The sequence below is a fragment of the Pempheris klunzingeri genome, chromosome 12 (assembly GCF_042242105.1).
Source record: "Pempheris klunzingeri isolate RE-2024b chromosome 12, fPemKlu1.hap1, whole genome shotgun sequence".
Taxonomy (NCBI): Eukaryota; Metazoa; Chordata; class Actinopteri; order Acropomatiformes; family Pempheridae; genus Pempheris; species Pempheris klunzingeri.
In genome coordinates this window covers 26,048,959-26,067,414 of record NC_092023.1, presented here as the reverse complement: position 1 = coordinate 26,067,414, position 18,456 = coordinate 26,048,959, and the positions used below count along the sequence as shown (strand labels likewise).

At 45.6% G+C, this 18,456-nt stretch overlaps 1 protein-coding gene across 1 annotated transcript in view; it reads right to left on the bottom strand.

The window, feature by feature from the left end:
• Window positions 1-18,456, bottom strand: part of LOC139210718 (adhesion G protein-coupled receptor A3) — a 136,966-nt gene that overhangs the window by 31,923 nt on the left and 86,587 nt on the right. Inside the window, exons 13-14 of the mRNA XM_070840850.1 lie at window positions 13,720-13,930; window positions 12,946-13,154 (exon numbers count right to left, since the gene is read on the bottom strand). Coding sequence (XP_070696951.1) covers window positions 12,946-13,154; window positions 13,720-13,930 — 420 coding nt within the window. The remainder of the gene's footprint in view (window positions 1-12,945; window positions 13,155-13,719; window positions 13,931-18,456) is intronic.

Here is an 18,456-nt window from a genome sequence, read left to right as displayed (position 1 = left end):
CTCCATTGTCCCCACGCCTCGGCAGCTAAACAGGCCCCTGATCCCCTGTTTGTGTTGTAGTTACAACTTTAATCCAGGATCCTCCCTCCCCATGCCAAAATCAGATTACCAGAGTCAATTAAACTTGATCCATAATCTCAGGCGCAGTGGGTGCAAGGTTATCAGGCCTGCAAAATAAAATGGAACACATGCACTGTTGATCTGAGAGGACTTACAGGCTCAGTCTTGTTTTAGCCCGGTGATTGGTTATGATGATGAACCTGCACAACCTACACGCAAACAATTCACAGGCTCTTGCAAAATGTAATGCATTTTGCTTTTAATTGATGCTGTTGAATCCAGGGAATCTGTAAACCAATCTGTGACATATGTCCTTGCAAATGTGCTCCTTGCCTTGTAATCACAGTCATGCACGCAAGAATGCACAAACATTGTGGGAGAGAGGGAAAAGAAAGGGAGTGAGAGAAAAACAAAATTAAAATCCTCTAGTGAACAGCCTGCGGGCTCCCGGCTCCCAGCTCCCATCCAGCACTGTATTTTATCATCCTTGAGTGGCCGCAAGAACGCTGGAACAGAACCGGAGTGAGTGAGCAAATCAAACCCACTTCGGCTTGCCCATGCAGCACTAGATAACAGAGAGAGACAGGACAGTGGCAGGACAGAATAACCTCCGGACTTGACAACAGTCCGAAAAACGGTCACGCACCATTAAAGCAGGTCATCAGTGTTTCCGCGGCACCTTCTGGTTGTCACTCAGCTCGTAGCTTTGAGATACGGTCATGCTCGTAATCAGCACCTCGCCCGGCAAATGTTCAACAGCGGAGGCATGCAAAGCCCCCCGTGAAACAAGTAATCAAATCTGCGTAGGATCAAGTACGCATCCATCAAATCAACAAACATTATGAGCTAATGAGGTTCCTCGCTCGGCATAAAAGATGAAGCCCGTCTAGATGAGCACCGTCATTTGAGGCGCAGACATATCAGTCGTGCTGTATCTATCTCCTCAAACATCAAGGGGGCATTGTTTCATTAGCATTAATTTCTCCAGAGCCTCAGATTAGAAGTGTTGTATTTAGCTTTAGGCTATTCAAATTCCTATACAAAAGTTATTGTAATCGCTGTTCTGTGGAGATATTTAAAGCGTGACTATCAAATAAATGAGCCTCGTGCACTGCTCAACCTTGCAAACAGTACAACAACAGTGCAACAGTAAGTACAAGCTCACAATTCACTGTAGGCAACCCCCACCCCCAACTGGAACAAAGAGACGTGAAAACTCAAGTCTGGTATGAACAGAATGAATCAATACAAACAAATGTGAACGCAGGGAGAAGATTGTTTTTTTAATATAGGGCAGAGACACTGGAATGACTCTAATCTCTTTCTTTCTTTAGCTTTTGTTTATCCAGGGGAGATTTGCTGAGCATGATGCCTCCTTTCACACTCACACAGTTAAACTCAATGACCAGTGGGAGCGGCCCAATCTGACCACAGGCTGACGGCCGTTTGCTGAGTAGCTCCACTTGTTTTTTTTTTTAGCAATATTGAATTCAAATCCCTCATTCAATATACGCTCAGTTGCAAGTTTATTATGTACACCTAGCTCAAGCTAATGCAGTCGAATATGAAATTCCTGCGTATAAATCCTTCATGAAGGTCATATAATGTCATGATGGCGCTCAGTTTTTGTTGTAAATGTTTTATAGAGTTGTTGATTCCAATGGTGATCATTTTGGATGGAGTAGTTTGTGATGCTGCTGAGTTGTGTTTTTCCCTGAAGTTTAATTTGCATTAGCAAAATTACAGTTGCAGGCTGATTGATATCAGGCGGCACACTTATTGTGTCACTGTTTTTTTGCACTGTAACTACAACGAGACTATGAGGCTACAGTCATGATAATGGCTCTATGAGCCTGCATGGCAGAGTTTTGAGCTCAATGCTAATGACTGATGAAAATGACCAAAAATATCAATGTGCTGGTAGCACTAGAGGAAAGGTCAACTGATCAACAGTCTCTGGGATTTATCCTCTCGCTTCTCATGAATTTCAGTACATTTCATAGCAATCCATCCAATAATTGCTGAGATATTTCAGCCAGTCTTGACCAACATTTTTAGCCATGCTAGCAGCATACAACACTCTGACAGTCAGCTCATCTTGTAAGCTACTGTGAAGTTCCACTCGCAAACAGACGTCATAAAGTGGTGTTTCTAATCCCTCAACAACGGTTTTTGGAGTAAAGACAGCAGCTTGCAAAGGGCATGTTAACTAGATTCACTTTAGATTCTTCAAGTTAATTAAGATATATTTAGCAACTGCTGACATAATCTGTCATTTCAAGGCTGAGACCAGCCTCTTCAACAACCTCCTGAAATTCTGCCTGTCAACATCATGTCTGTCGTGTGTGTGTGTGTGTGTGTGTGTGTGTGTGTGTGTGTGTGTGTGTGTGTGTGTGTGTGTGTGCACGACAGAGATATAGTTAGTAGGTGTTGTCTGAGAAGGGTGACTCATCTCATCGAATTGCCTAACACTTCAGAATGCTCAATGGATGGAGCTGTATGTGCACACACATACATGGACATACTCATAGTCACAGGCATGGACACGAAAACACACACAAGGGCAAATCTATTTCGTACGCGCGCACACACACACACACACACACACACACACACACACACACACACACACACACACACACACACACACACACACACACACACACACGGCAGTACCACCTAAGCTCTCTTACACATACTGCTCACGCTCAGTTCTCAGCTCCCTGAGATGGCATGCTGTTTGGTACACAGAGTGAGAGCATACATTACACCGGTCCACAGCTCGTTCCCATGCAGGTCGATACTTCGTACCAAAACATGCCATTTTTTCCTCTGTAACAATGGATGAGAATAGAGCGGTGCTCCACAGGTTCTGCTCTGTTAACACTTAAAGGCGGTGCGATAGAGAGGATGCAGTGTACACCCAGCCTCTGCAAGCAACACAATGCAAACAGCGTCTCTAACAGAATGCATTGCTCTCTGGCAATGGAGGTCTCGTGGATAAATAAGCTTATGTTTGCCTGTGTGGTGCTTAATGGCACCAAGCTGCATTTACAAAGCTCTCTCATCTGTTGCTGTCCACCATTTTCATGTGCTCTTTCTCTGCCTCCACCACAAACCTCTAACGGCCCTTCTAGTGTGGGATGACTACAAAAAAAAGCAGCGGTGTAATGTCTGGCATTTCACGGCTCTTTTTGTTTCGCCATAGAAACCACATTGTTACCACATCCCTCTGGAGTAAAATGTGTGTTTGCAGGTGAGGGGGCTCGCCACCTGACACCTTAAAAAATGAACAGCCTCGTCATGATGTTGTTTTAAGCACTGTCAGGAAGTGTGACCACTGCTGGACTGTGGCTGCCATGTTCTCTAACTGTGGCAGCCTTTAGCCCCCTGAGAAAAGTCGACCATGCAAAGAATAAATGCATGAAGAATATGTTATGCAGTGTGTCTAGCAGAAAACAGCTCGCAGCAGGCAAAACAATGAAAAGCAGTGATACGGGAGATAAGGAGACGAAGAGTGATTATGTAGACTAAAACTGTGGAGACAGATGGAGTGAGAAGAACAGATAGGTAAATCATTACCCCTTCAGTCCAGGAAGCTATTATATGTCTGACTCAGAGCTCTCCCTTGGCCTCATCCCTCCATCCCCCAACCGCAATGCAATTTTCCTCCATTTTTGATTACAGATTGCTCATGGTGATCTCAGCCCAGTTCCATTTTACCATCTGACAGTTTTGCTATCTGTGCCATTTAAACCTAAGTGGACGCTCCATCTCCTCTGCTGGCAATTTACATGTTTGCATCTCTTTAGGGTCATTTGTAAGTCAAAAAGCAAAGCGTCAGGACAGTGAAAGAGGAGGGACTTTCAGCTTCCAGATTGGTTTTCACCTTTGATACCAGAGCCCATTGCTCACATATGTGGGATGAGACTTCTCAGAGCAGATTTTTTTTTTAGCGAGCTTTGCATCTTGGAACACGGAGATACAAATGCCTTAATTGTGCATTTCACTCCAATATGAATACATTCAGACCCACACAGACATACTCTTGAGCTACTCTTGAATACACAAGGCAGCAATACACATGAGCTCATACCCTGATGGATACACAGAGAAAATACTTGCGGATACAATGCAACTCAACATTTAAGATAAGACCAATGGAGAATTACCTCCTTTTAAAAGAATCTCTATTGCCGTTCATCAAGCTGACATTGCCTTTCTAAAGCATCAAAGAAAAGCCATCTAGAGTGTCTGGAAGAGCTGGGGCTCGTCCGTCTTTCAAAATATCTTGCCACTTTTTGCTACAGCTAACAATGGAGAACTGATATCTGATCTGCCGGGGACCCTTTGCTTAGACTTTCTTATTTTAGATTGGAGTTTTTATGATATTATTAACTGTTGCATATTGTGTTTCCTTCTGTACAACTGTTACAATTCCCTGTTCATTTTAAATAGCCATTTTTCTAAATACAGCAGCTGTTGTGCACCCAGCTGTCCAGGAGGAAGAATCTCTCTTTGAAAAGACTCCCCTGAGGTTTCTTCATTTTTTCCTTGTGTGCTGAGGTTATTTGAGAAGTTAGTTGGTACTCTGTATGTGATATGATTGGGCTATGCAAAGAAATTTGACTTGACTTGAGGATTATTTTGCATGTTACTGCAGTTTTTTTTTTCTTTTTGAATGCAGTTCACAGTCCAGAGTGAACAGAACATATAGTTGATTTGTAGACAACAGAAAAAACATCAACATCATCAGCACCAGTATCACTTAAGGCTGCTCCCTACTTGTGAAATACACACTTCTTACTCATTTGTGGTGTGACTTATCAGTGCATAAATGCAGGATTGCACAAGTCTCAGATACAATGAGGTGGGTCTTGTTGTTTATGACTGAATACAGAGAAGTTGAATATTGTGAATTATTTGCAAGGTTGGGTCTAATCCAACAAATCCTTGGCAGTCCCAATGCAGCCAGGAAGAGAACACTTTCCAATATGAAAACAGTGAAATGGATACGTAATATCACATCAAAAAATCAAAAATGTGAGACCTCTGACTAAAAATCTGAAGGGCTCTTAATAAGCCTTGCCAAAATATAGACCCCTTCTCCTGTCATGTTATCGCTCTCCCTTCAAACGACTAAAGTCTCATTTTCTGCTGTCCTTATCTTCCTCCATGGAGAGCACAGGGGGGCACATTGCATCAATAGCTGCTCCCTAATTACAAGCCTAGCAACTAGCAGCAGCAGCCCCACACCCATACCGTAGATTAAAAAAAAAAGACACAACTGCAGGGCATGGCTGTATATTGAGGAGAATAATGCACTCTAACAGCGATATGGCCATGAGGTGAAATGTCAAAGGTCATGGTGTGGCAGAAAAGGCTGTGTTGTATAATAAACCACTTGCAAGAGTTTAATTTTCTATTATGAAAATGACTGTCGCCTGTAACCCTCGGCCTTTTCTGCTTTTGTGGTGATATACTTTTGCTAATCAGGGCCTGGCAGCAGCAGCAGCAGCAGCAGCAGCAGCAGCAGTGAAATGGAAGGGCAGAGGCGGGCATTCTGGGAGCTGCCGTCTTGGCTGACAACAGAGGTGGACATGCAGACAGCCAGACAGCCAGACAGCCAGACAGCCAGCCAGCCAGCCAGCCAGCCAGCCAAACGTCCAGCCAGACACAGGGCTGGATCACTTTCTACACTTCCCTAATAGAGAAAAAAAAAAGCTCTTAATGTGTTTGTCTAGACTGCCCAGCATTGTGCAAATGAGGTGCTGTCCGGTTCAGTTAAATGCAGTGCACAAATACAGCAACCCAATTGAAAACCAGTGACAGAAACTCAAACAGAGGCAGAGAGAGGGGAAGAGAAAGACAGACAGAGAGAGGGAGAGAGGCTGTTTACACGGCATGCCCTCATTTCTACCAAGCTGTCTCTGGGGTTCAGAGAGGGTCGCACTGTCGACTAGGGAACAGCTGGTGAGTGAGGGGGTTGGGGTGGGGAGGGGTACATTTGAACACGGACAGTTTCAGATCAGATGCCATAGTATGATGTGAACGGTTCTTTTTTTCTCTTTGCTTGAGCGCTGTTTGGTGGAGACGGCGCGTACCAACAGTGTTCTAGGACATGAATCATGTATGTCAGATGGTCACATGCAAAAGGACAAGCGGAACCTGTTTAATTTTAATCATTTGTGACTAATCATAGACCGTGCAACAGATGTGTGTGAATCCACAATGTACTGCAATGTAAGAAAAACCTCAGCCAAGTGTTCATATCTAATTCTTTGAGAAAATGGGAGCCAAAATCATCAACCTGGAAATAGAATGAAAATGTGACTCCATCATTATCTTCCATAAAGACTGCTTGTCAGTGACGACAGTTTTACATTTCAAGCAAGCGGTTTGCCTCTCATAGCACAGTTTTGGCTGCCAATTAATCAGTGGCTGTACATAAACAACATCAAAACCGTGAGACCATCGAATAGCCTATTAAGTTTTTTCTACACAAACATACGCAGAGACATTAAGTGCAACAATCGCTTCTGCTGCAAGCAGCACAATTAGAATCTTTCATACACTTAGCTGAGGAGCATACGTAATTTGAATAACAATAGGCTACAGCAATGCAATTTGTACCCAGGCTAAAAGAGGGATACATGCTGCATTAAAAATAGAGCATCCAATACAGAGCTTCAGGGAAAAGGGCCAATAGTAAGTATTGGCTCACTCCTGCAATGCCAGGGCAAGACTGTTGGTGTCTGAGATGAATGGTGGTCTGTGAGCTCTGAACTCATTAGGCAGGGAGAAAACAATCTGCATCACAGGTCAGGTTATTGGCCAGCGGCAATCTGTTGTGGGAGTGCAGGGGGGACCTGCCGGATGAGCCAGACCCTTCCCCTTTCCCACCCGAGCAAGTCCGCAGTCAGCAAACGCTGAGAGGGTAAATCAGAACGGTAGCAACAAAAGAAAGTCTGCAGTGGTGATGTGGTTTCACCGAGCACACACACACACACACACACACACACACACACACACACACACACACAAACAATCCCCATGTGCTAAAGTAATCATGCCTGACATAAAGTTTAAGTCAATGCTCGCAAATGGAACATGAGTGCATTTATTAAATATTAACCTAAGCCAAACCTCAACTCATGCTGAGTAAGTTCACACAGCATGGCACAAGACTAAACCTCAGTGTAAAGTGGTTAAGCCCACTGCTGGTGACGAGGCTGCACGGCTGCCTGCTTGCGGATAGAGGTAGATTAGTGCTCGTCTGTCAGCTGCCACATTCGGAGCGAGTGCAAGTGAGGTAAAGGGTGAAAGGTAGCTGGTGCTAAGTGGGCTCCAAATAATTAGCTTAAGCTGCAAAATTATGACAAAGCTTAAAACCAACACAAGCAACGCATAAAGCATTACTGACAACTCCTTCTCCTCTTGCAACTATGTGGTTACTTTGAGTTGCATCTGTGATTTCGTTTTCATCCACAGAAAGTTTTACACATTTTCCAGCATGCAGAAGAAGCCCCTCGTAACGCGGTTAACCAAAACGGTGGTATGGTTCGTATAGTTAGATGAGAGGATCAGCGAAGCTCTCATCTCTATAAATATGCCAGCAGACGTTAGTTTAGCTTAGCATAAAAACTGGAAACACAAAGGTAACAAAATCCATCTACCTCTACAGCTCACTAATCAACACATTCTATCTCCTTTGTTTACTCTGTACAAACACAGTACACACTGTCATTATGTGCCGGACTACTCCTTGGCCGGCAGCAGAGGCTTCCTGGAGTCTTGTCGTCACAGCAAAGTCATCACTTCACTGCTCTTGCAAGAGCCCTTTTGCATCAAACGGGCTCTCCAGAGGCTAAAAGGTGCGTATTGTGCAGTGCCCTGTTCCTCTCACGCAAATCTCTTTTTTAATCCACTATCAGCTAACACATAACCACAAGGCATCACCCCCACTACTGTTGATATCACAGTCTGTCATCACCCCTTCCCACGTCCCCTCCCACTACAATGCATATCAACAGAAAATGCCAACACAGTGCTGCGAGACGCTGCTGCATATCTAAACAGGTCATCGTCATTATCACTGTAAATCCCCTCATCTCCTTAAACACACACGCTAAAGCTCCTTTAGTATGAAAATGTCTCAGAGATAGAAAAAGTCCAGGGCACGAGGATAACGTTAACCCCGCTGAAGCCGGAGCCAGCTTGTAGGCGAAAACTGAAAACTGGCTTGTTGTCTCACTGCATCTGCCTTGAGCGAGGATGTGGACGAATGACTAATGAGGACACACAGCTTTGAGATTGCTATATGCTGGGGAAAAAGAAATAGGCCCAGAAAACCAGGCGCAAATGAGAAAACACTGTTTCTGTGCTACAGAAGTTGCCAGGAAGTTATTTTTTGATTAGACACACATATCCTGCACAACTTACTGTACAGTACATGCGCATTAGCCATAATTGCCAGACAAGAAAACCCCCAATGTGGATTGAATTTGAATAAACAACTCCCTTAAAGGATTGGTTTTTAAGAATGTAATCACAATCTACTGGCGTCTCCTCTATGAGGCTGAAACGCTACAGGCCTTCTAATTATATCTCCTCTACCCTGCTCCAATCCATTCATCCTTCATTTCCTCCAAGTTCCTACCTTTTGAGTGACAACAACAGTGATTCATTAGGCATTAAACATTTTGTGCCAAACACAGAGTAAAGCTGATATATTGTTTGTAAAGAGCACCCTGATTATTTGTGCGTTCTCAACGTCATCAGATTAAGCGTTTTAGAGTAAGGATGGATGGATTCTCACAGTCGTCCCGCTGTATTCGGTTCCTCTGTACAGGAGACAAGACATTGTGCTCCAGCAGTCAGCAGTAATGTCGCTCTGGTATTGAGAGTGTAGAAGTCTCAGCCAATGAGAACTAATGTATCAAGATGGGATCTTGTCTTGGTTGGTTTGGTTCAGTGAACTGTGGTCCGTTTTGGCGAAACAGCAGATAGTCCTGCTGAGACCATGGAGCTTTAGAAGGAGAAGTGAGGTCAGTGGGCCTCATGCAAGAACATTTTCTCAGTACCACCCTAAATCTCTTCTTAGTTCGGTAAGTTAGGTCGCAGGAGTGTCCCAAGTGGCCTCTGCCAAGCGAATGATTGCCGCCTGATCACAAGGAGGTGCGCCTTCATGAGACACGATCATTGGCGAAAACTGTTTGTGCCAGCAGTTCTTGAATGAAGCCAAATGATTTTTGTTTTTACTGGCCTCTGTAATGGACATGACTGCAATAAAAAGCCACTTCGCATCCTGCTAATCAGCACATCAACTCAGACCAGTCCACTGATGTTATGCTACTTTATTCCTCTACCTCACTACATTTCTCTGGGATATGATGTACTTTGAACATTAAATTGTCATATATGTAGCTATTAGTTACTTTTTAGATTAGTATTTTCCATACAACATGTGATTAAACCCAAATGTTTTGACTTGTGATCCCTCCTGTGTGCAAGGTTGTGTCCCCTTGTCACGTTTCAGAGTTTCAGCAAAAGAGAAATTTCCCAACTAAACTTCACATAAGGTCACAGAAGCTGTTTTTCTACTTTTAAGACTTAAGATTTTGAATGCAGCACTTTACTTCTCATATGTGTACATGAATGTAGTGGTACTTCTATGGGAGTGTGAACACACCTTCCACCTGTTCTTCCCCTTCTTCTCTTCGCCCGTCTTTTCCCCTTCTCTTCCCTGCACACCGTGATCAACAATAACCATTACTGTCCACTTTCAAATGCGAACGCCTTCATCCGCAATTACGTCAACACTGTATGAGACTCTACCATGTTCAGCCAACGCCTGTCACATGAGTGTTCACATCTAAAAGATGCAGGGCAGTGGGTCCAAAGGGCACGGGCTGAGAAACACTGCTTTAAGGCCTCTGTTATGATCGGGTACTTCCAAAAGCCTGCCACCCCCACCGTGTGCCTTACCTTCTAATGATCTGCTCCTGCATATTAAACACTATGGAGTGTTGCAACAGTCAAATGCATAGACTCTACGTCGTTACCTCAATGAATGATTACATGAATAAATAAATGAATGAAATAATTAGTTACTGTTGAGACAGTGAGAACCAACAGTGTGGTTCCAGAGAAGATGAGTGTCTTTTGGAGGGGGTTAAAAGGGGTGGGGGGGTGAGGCTTGTCACTGTGATGAAGACAGATGATGAGGCTGCATTGCTGTAAACGAGTGAGTCAGCCCTCCCCTCAGACGGACACAGGCCTACGGGAGGCAGAGAGGGGGAGGGGTGGGGGAGGCGGGACAGAAGGAGGGAGACGGGAAAATGCATGGGAACTGTCCCTGGTGCTGAAATCTGGAACGGCCCCTCTCTAACAGCTTCAAGTTCAGCTGTGCGCAGGGGAAAGATGAATCCAACAGAGGGGCGTGCTGTCTTTCAGTACGGGAAACAATCTGTGTGACTAGTTTTAGTGTAACAGGTCAGTCGTTCACCTGCTTTCTGATGCAAGAAAAACAAGACGATGTATTTAGTACACCTACCAACTGTGTGTGTGTGTGTGTGAGTGAGTATGTGGGTGTCCAAACAAAAGCATCAGGGGGTGTTGCTGTTGAGTTTTTCCACACAGATTTTGTCCCAAGCGGGTTATTTGGCATCCTGATCACAAAGCCAGAGGAGAGAGATTCTCTACCATGTGATTCTTTGAGCCAAGTCAAAGAGATTCCCATTAAAGTACTTTCTATATCCCAAACCTTAGTCCACAGGGACAGTTGTATTGGGTTGTCATGCTATTTGTAGACTAATAATCTCCACACACACACACACACACACACACACACACACACAGAGACTGACAAGAAGCCCCATCAGTGCTGTACGTAAAGAATTTCTGAAAAGATTTTGTTACATAATTCATCTTTCAAAGTCTTTCAAAGCTGTCATGCTTTGTGGCTAACCTGTCAGTCCACTCACCAGCACAGCTGCACCATGAGATGGCTCCTTACACTGTGTGCTGCAGACAGCTGATCTAAAGGAGGAATTCAGCTGTATCATGTATAAGCAAGGAAGGTGATGCAGCCGTATTACACTGTGATGGAACTGCTGAAATCACACAAAGCATGCTTCATGGCCAGACAAAGCAAAAATGCAAACACCCCTGTCACCCTTTGGAACACTGTGGCAGCAGCTGACATGTCTAACTTTGGTCAAATGCACTTTGCAACTTGTTAACCTGATTTCCCTTCAGAACACCAAAGCAGGGGCTCCAGTGTTATTTCAGTGCTTTGGCTGCATGAGTTACAAACGAGGGCGCCACGGATGGAGGCTCCTCACTTGTAAATACTATCAATTAAAAATGGTCAACTTGCTGTCTGACGGTAGGCGATTCCTCTCAGTTTGACATGAAAAGATTATGCAACAGGTCTGGTACTTGCACAAGCCGCCCCAGGCTATAAAGGGTCATTGTTGCAATATACAGTATTTTAGACGAGGCCGACAGGAGAATGATGTCACGAGTCCGTAAATAAGGGTCCTTTTCTCGGGCACTGCAGAGACCAGGCGGGTGTGGTGACTGCATTAGGAGACGCGCAAGCCCCGGCGCAAACGCTCGCGTAAGACCAGAACGTGAGCATTCCTGTGACGGCTTTCCACCATCGCTATGACTACCTCCTACTTGTCGGACGTGTCTTGAAGTTCAAATCAATCTGCAGCCAGGAAATCTGACAAAATGTGCCGATTTCGCTTTATCCCGACAGCCACAGCATGCCCATGGACGGTGCGCCTCCCCAAGCCCGTGTTTGATAGCAAATACACGCACAATGACAATGTGACATCTGCTCTCCATCTGATAACAGCTTAGTATTCTCCACAGACACCCACTCTCTCCCTCAGAGCACCCCATGCCTTTTTTGTATGCCGCCCCCCCCCCCCATGTGCCCCACTCTTTCTCGCTCCTATGCGGCTTTTTTTTTTTTTTTTCCCCGAGCCAGCTTATTTCCACACACGAACAACAACGGAATTGAACAGCGGCTTCATAAAATATGCAGGTGAAAAAAAAAGGCAACTCGGAAAGCACCGACATCTCAAAGCACAACACTTTTCATGCTCTACCGAGAACTGACCTCCCAGTCTAACGAATCCCACTCTTCGGTAAACATCCGGAGGATTTCTTTTCATCCAAAAAAAGCGGACCAGGCGCAGCGGCTCTATGGAGCGACTGGGTGATGCGATGCCATTGCGCTTTTGGTGTTATCCTCATGAAATCAATTTGAACAGGAGGACGTCGTCGGGAGAAGGCATCTCGGCGGCGTCGAGACCAACTTGAGCAACACAAATGAACGATGCTATGCTTTGCAGTCCAACATTTTTGGTCGGCGATGGTTGCAGCCAATTAGCAAACCACTTGCGCTCGGAGGGGAAGAGCTCCTGACGAGGCGCTCCTTCTCCTGAGCATCGCCTCTATTTCAGCTGCTGTGCTGCTTTTTGGAAAAAGGTGGCAGACTATACAACACACGCAACTTCTCATTTCCAGGATATAGGAGGGGGGTGGGGTGGGGGTGTGTGTATGTGTATGTGTGTGTGTGTGTGTGGGGGGGGGGGGGGTAGGAATTATATGTAGCGCATATAAGCCAATAAATCCCAGTAGCGCATTTGACAAATCCTCTCCCTCCGCTGAAGAGCAACAATAACGGATGCTTTTAAAGGTCCCTGCATGAAGTGCTTCTTAAAACACGTGACTCCATCTATTCCATGGTGGAGGAAAAAAGATGCATTTGATCCATAATAGGCCCTAAGCAGTGAAAGACTCGTTATGTAGGGGGGGCATGGTTGTGCTAAAATGAATGACACCGGTACCACACAGTAGACTACTCACCATTAGCACAGCAAAGTTATTATGATGGGTGCAATGAATAGTGGTCGTGTTGCCCCCGGAGCCTGTTATGTGGCAGCCCTCTGCCCTCCAGCCACCGTGTCCATCCAGCAGGTCAAAATCCCAATAGGCTGCGGTGGGGTCTACACCCAGTGCGAAGTGCCTGAGAGCAATAGTAACGGAGTGCACGCCGCTCCCGAGGCTGCACCCATCTGCAAAAAAAAAAAAAAAGCAAGGCATTCAATTAAGGAAACCAAGTGGAAAGTCTGTAAGTGCTCCGGTGGAAAAGAAGCGTGGACATGGACGCGCGCATCTACATATAAACTCCTGCATACACAACACACATCTACACACACACACACGCGCGTGACAGCATAACGTAGACCAAGTGTCAGACTATTACTGCAGTTGACCAGACTGGTGTGTGAAGTGTTGTGGATCAACTTTAATTTAATAAATATCCTTTTTTTTTTTTTCTTTCCTCCCAGAAAGTGAAATGCAGCAGTGAAGTGCACGTGTGCTGTGAACACCGATGCAGTGCTCTCCACCGCTGAGATGAAAGGCACAGAAACACAAGCAGAGTCATTTGAGTTTTATTTTTTTTGGCACCACACACGCTGGTCCGTGAAGCGTGCGTGTCAACATGTTGCGCAGAGCAAGCCGACAGACTGTGCGTGTGTGTGTGTGTGTGTGTGTGTGTGTGTAAGCATGTAGTCGGCGATACAGTACAGCCTTGACATCACAGAGGCATGATGATAAAAATGGATTTCCTCTTACCTAATTTGGTGAAAGCAACTGGTGTTGAAACGCTCCTACGCTTCCCGTCATCTGCGAGATTTGACGAATTCCCCGTGCAAGGAAAGAGTTTCCCATTGCGAAACACAATAAACTGCAGCTTGCAAGTGGAGTTATCAACAGATTGCAACGCAGAGGAGGAGATAGGCGTACCAGCCAGCGGTAAATGGATTGAGGCGACTGCCACTGAGTTCTGCGGATGAAACAAAAAAAAGAGAAAATAAAAATTAAATAATGTCTCCGGGATGCGCAGGAAAGAAAAAAAGCCAACAAACTCCCATAGAAAAAAGACTGACAAATCGCCTTCCTTTCCAGGAGTGGAGGCGACTACAGACCACAAGTGACCAAGGGAATGAGAATCACGTTTGAAGCGCTCTAGTGCGCCTATTTGGTCAGGCTCCCTGCCGCAGAGGTGGAAATGGTTCTTACCATTTCAGCTTGAGGGCACATCAACACTGCAGCTTGATTTAAAGAGACAACCGGTCTGACTTTATCTTCTTTTCACCGACTATAAACACCGGAGAAACCCCGACAGAACCATCCCTGGCAACATTTGGGGAAAAGGGGTTTCTAGCAGAAAGGCTTGGCTTGGGTATGTCAAGGTGTAGGCTCTCGCCATCTTTGAGCACAAGTGAATCCAAACTGATCTTGTAAACTTATTTTTTATTGCTGTAACGCCCCCCCCAACCACCACCCCCCTCCACCCACACCCCCCTCATCAGCCATACCCCAAAATTGCAGCAGAGTTGTTTTCTGGTGGGTTCTGATTTAAAGCTAATCATTTTGCAGAGTAAATAAATGACACATATGCAGTTAGGAGTCTGCACCTCTCCTGTCTGTGCCCCAATCAGGATCCTTGTTAAAATCAGCTGCAGGAACTTTGCCACAGGTTGAGCGGATTGATGCCCCTGGTGGACACAAGTGTTGATCAAGGGTGTGCGGACCGGTGACAGTCTGCACTTTGGACAGGACGGGCAGCACTTAACCCTGCCAAGAGATCAGGTTTAATCATAAAAAAAGCTTCCAAAGTGTCGCTGTCAGCATAAAAGGAGCTCCACATGTGGCCCCCTCACAGCCCACTCCATGCATCCCATCAGCTGATGTAGCTGCACCGACTGTGCTCAGTACTTTATGTGTAAAAACAGAGAAGAGGAGCTCCAGTGCAGTCGCAAAGGCCAGTCAACACAACAACTGAGGTCACTGACACATTAATGCCCCCCTCCCCCAAACCCCAACACACTTATGCATCCAGCTGATGACCAGACCGATGATATGTGCTCACAGTAAAGGTAATGGTAGTGTCGCACGGCGGGCGGGGCGGGGCGGGGCGGGGTGGGGTGGGGGGTCCCCTCCTAATGAAGTCTGTTTTGTTCAGCTTTCAATCACATCACCCTCCAGTGTGAGAGGATCAGCACTTTGAGCCTAAAGGGGAGGGAAGCTTCCTGCCAAAGATGAATGTGGATGCACATAAAGTGCCCTTACTGTTAATGGGGAGCTGCTTAGTCAGACATTCAGCCTCAATCAATGCTGACGGGGGAACAGGGCCACATTTCTTGATCAAGTTAAACAAGAGCTCCTTTGTCCACTCGTGTGTTTCTTGCGCTGGCTGCAGCTGTGTGCTGTTTGTGAAATGTGGGAGCCCCGGTGATGACAGGCTTTGTGGCACAGATACAAGAGTCTGGCTTGTTTTGATCCTCCCGGCTCTTCTATTCTCTCGGAAAATAATTCAGCGCAGGTGACAAAGAGCAACGCTCGCTTAAGCACAATTCCTTTACATTACACCCAACGTGTGTGCGAGGAGCCGGTGGTGATTTTACAGCATCGGGTTTGTTAGCTATTAGTTTCTGCATTGACTCACTCTTGAAAGCTATTGATTTTCATCCCGCAGTGTGTGTGTGTGTGTGTGTGTGTGTGTGTGTGTGTGTGTGTGTGTGTGTGTGTGTGTGTGTGTGTGTGTGTGTGTGTGGGGAGAGGAAGGAAGACAGAGAATCCTTGCCTTGAAATTTATGTTGCATCATTTCCTTTCTCAAAACAGCTTCGGCTTGGCAGTCCGTCTCCAACGTGTTACCAGATACAGACATCAGGGATAGAGGCGGAGAGAGATTTTGAGCCTCTGTGACAATCAAGTGAGTTAAACGTGGGGCCAGCACGCCATGCGAGGGGCCCCTTCTCAGACGGCGAACACAGATACCAGGCGACCTTCATCCCCGGGGGGAAATGTTTTCAAGGCCTACAACTCACAGAAAGAAATCTTATCTCCTATACTTGTCTCCTCATCTCTTTTTACATCTTTTATCCTCTTTTATGTGGCGTATCAAAGGGATTTACAGCCCAGAGGGTGTGCTACAAGCCACGGCGCACACAAGGTCCCGTTCTGAGCGACAATCTATGTTCCTCCTGAGCAACCTAAACAGCTACATTTCCTCAACCCCAACACCGCCGGGGGATCTCACGCTTCAGAGTTGATTTAGCTGGTTATACCTTAGCCGTCTGACCTTCTCCCAAGCCCCTCCATCTCCAGCAGGGCAGCATACTGTAGCCATAGTAGCCACAATCACACAGTCCCCTCCGTCTCTCGCTCTAGCCTCGGGATCATTCTCTCCTTTTCCTTTTTTTTTCCCCCCCACTTATTCCTTTCCTCACAGAGGGCATCCAGGTGAATGTCAGCAGTCACCTCCTATTTCAGGCTGTTCCCCCTCGTCCACCTCCCCCGCCCCTCCCCCGTCCTCCTCCACCTGCTCCATGATGCGCGGCCCCGCTTGATAGAACCACAAAGCTGCAAAACAGCCTGCAGGGCACAACACGGCAGCGGCGTTTGACCCGGGGCAGCCACCAAATCACAGCATAAACATCACGCTAAAGCACGGCTCCTTGACTTCACAGGGGGATTACTGTCGAATTTGTTTAGACAAAGAGGTGAAAATTACGAGTGCCAGTGAGTGTTTTTTTTTTTAATTGTATAATCCAAAATTAGAAAAGGCTACAGCTCTGTGCCTTTGTAGATATATCTGTGGGAGAGATAAATTTATTTATTTGTGCAGGCGGCAACTTGAAAATTAACTATAAATGAAATGAATTTAGCTCAAAGGGCATCTTGCTGAGCTCGGCTCCAGCCGAGAAGAACTGCTGACGAGCACGATGGGAGATTTGCATAATTTTTGTTGTAATCTTTGGCAGTCCTCCTCAGCACAGACGTGGTCAAAGACACAGTGACCATGACAAATAGGTAGACATCAGGAAACTTCAGGGGGTCATTTCTACCACTGATGCTTTATATAAATCACAGGCAAGCAACATTTAGCAAAACCTCGTGCACACGCTTCCGCCGGAGTTACTTTTGAGGTTTGAACGTATTTATGTTGCCTGACATCAGAAATATAAACAAGGGAACATAATTCTACAAAAGTGATTGCCATGCTTGGTGCTTAAAAGGCATTTCCTCTTGAGCATTATGATGTCGTAGCGTTGTTAGCATTACTTATCAAGAGAAATTAAACCACACGGTTGCCATGCCAACAAGAGCCTGTTTCCTCAAGACAGGTTGTGTTGGGGTGGGGGTGGTGGGGGTGGAGGGGGCGGGGGGGATTTGAAGCAGGAAATCAAGCTCTTTGTGGAGGAAGAGCTGTGCTTCAGCTGTCAGCTACACTCTCTTCAGCCAGCTCTGACTCAAACTGTCACATCACAGGGTTGTTTCTTAACAAAAACATTCAAAAGGCAGCAACAGATGGACAACAATGGCTGATTAAAAAGGCACTGTGGATCACAAATGAATGAATTTGCTCGTGTGTAAAAGCATAACTAATACAGCAGCTGCAGGCTGATTGATTGTGAGCCAGAGGCAGCCAGGTCTTTGAGACAGAGCAGATCTTAGAGTGGAAATTCACAGATTTTCAGAGGTAATTAATACAAAAATACAACTGTCTCTGCAGAGCGTCGTTGGCCATTGTCAGCTTTCCCCGTATCCAGAAGCGTATTGTCTCATCAGCCTCCCGATGCCACGTCAGTGTAGCCTACATGCCCATTATTAGCGAGGGCAGACATGAGTGTGACTCAGTACGTGCTGTCTCTGGTCTGTGAAAGTACATATTTCCATGCAGCACTGTAATGATAACCAAACTATTTGGTGCACATAAAGAAATAACATTTGCCTGAGTCATCGCCCATTTGTTTTCAAAGGCTCAGTTCAGCCAAATCACAAAATAACACATTCATAGTTGCCTCTGGTGGTATCGAGCCACGCTGGTAGCTTCTCTTTTGGTGAGGTTTGAGCACCTAAAACACTTTTAAACAACACAGTGAATAAATAGGACAGTTATTTATACCAGATCTGTGATGGGGGGCAAACTCTGGTCTCCAACTTTGGTGTTGAATGAATGGGATTGTGAGGGATAGACTGTGGAAAGATAAGCAGGTTTTAATGCTGTCACGACCACAAATTACATAACACTGACCTTTACTGTATCAGCTCGGTTCAAGTCCTCTGAATATATCGCCATTACAATTTTCAGCAATTCAAAAAGGTCTGCTTGGGTGTTCATTCATTGTTGATACCCAGTTGGAGAGATAAGAGCTACGTGGGCATGATTAAGAACAGGGGCATGATTTTCCTGTACCTGAGCCAAAACAAAGGCTACATTCAGGTAGGAAATTGGCAAATGAGATCAATTAAGCAGCACAGGTTGTTTTAAATCAAATGACAGAAATAACACCTCCTAAATC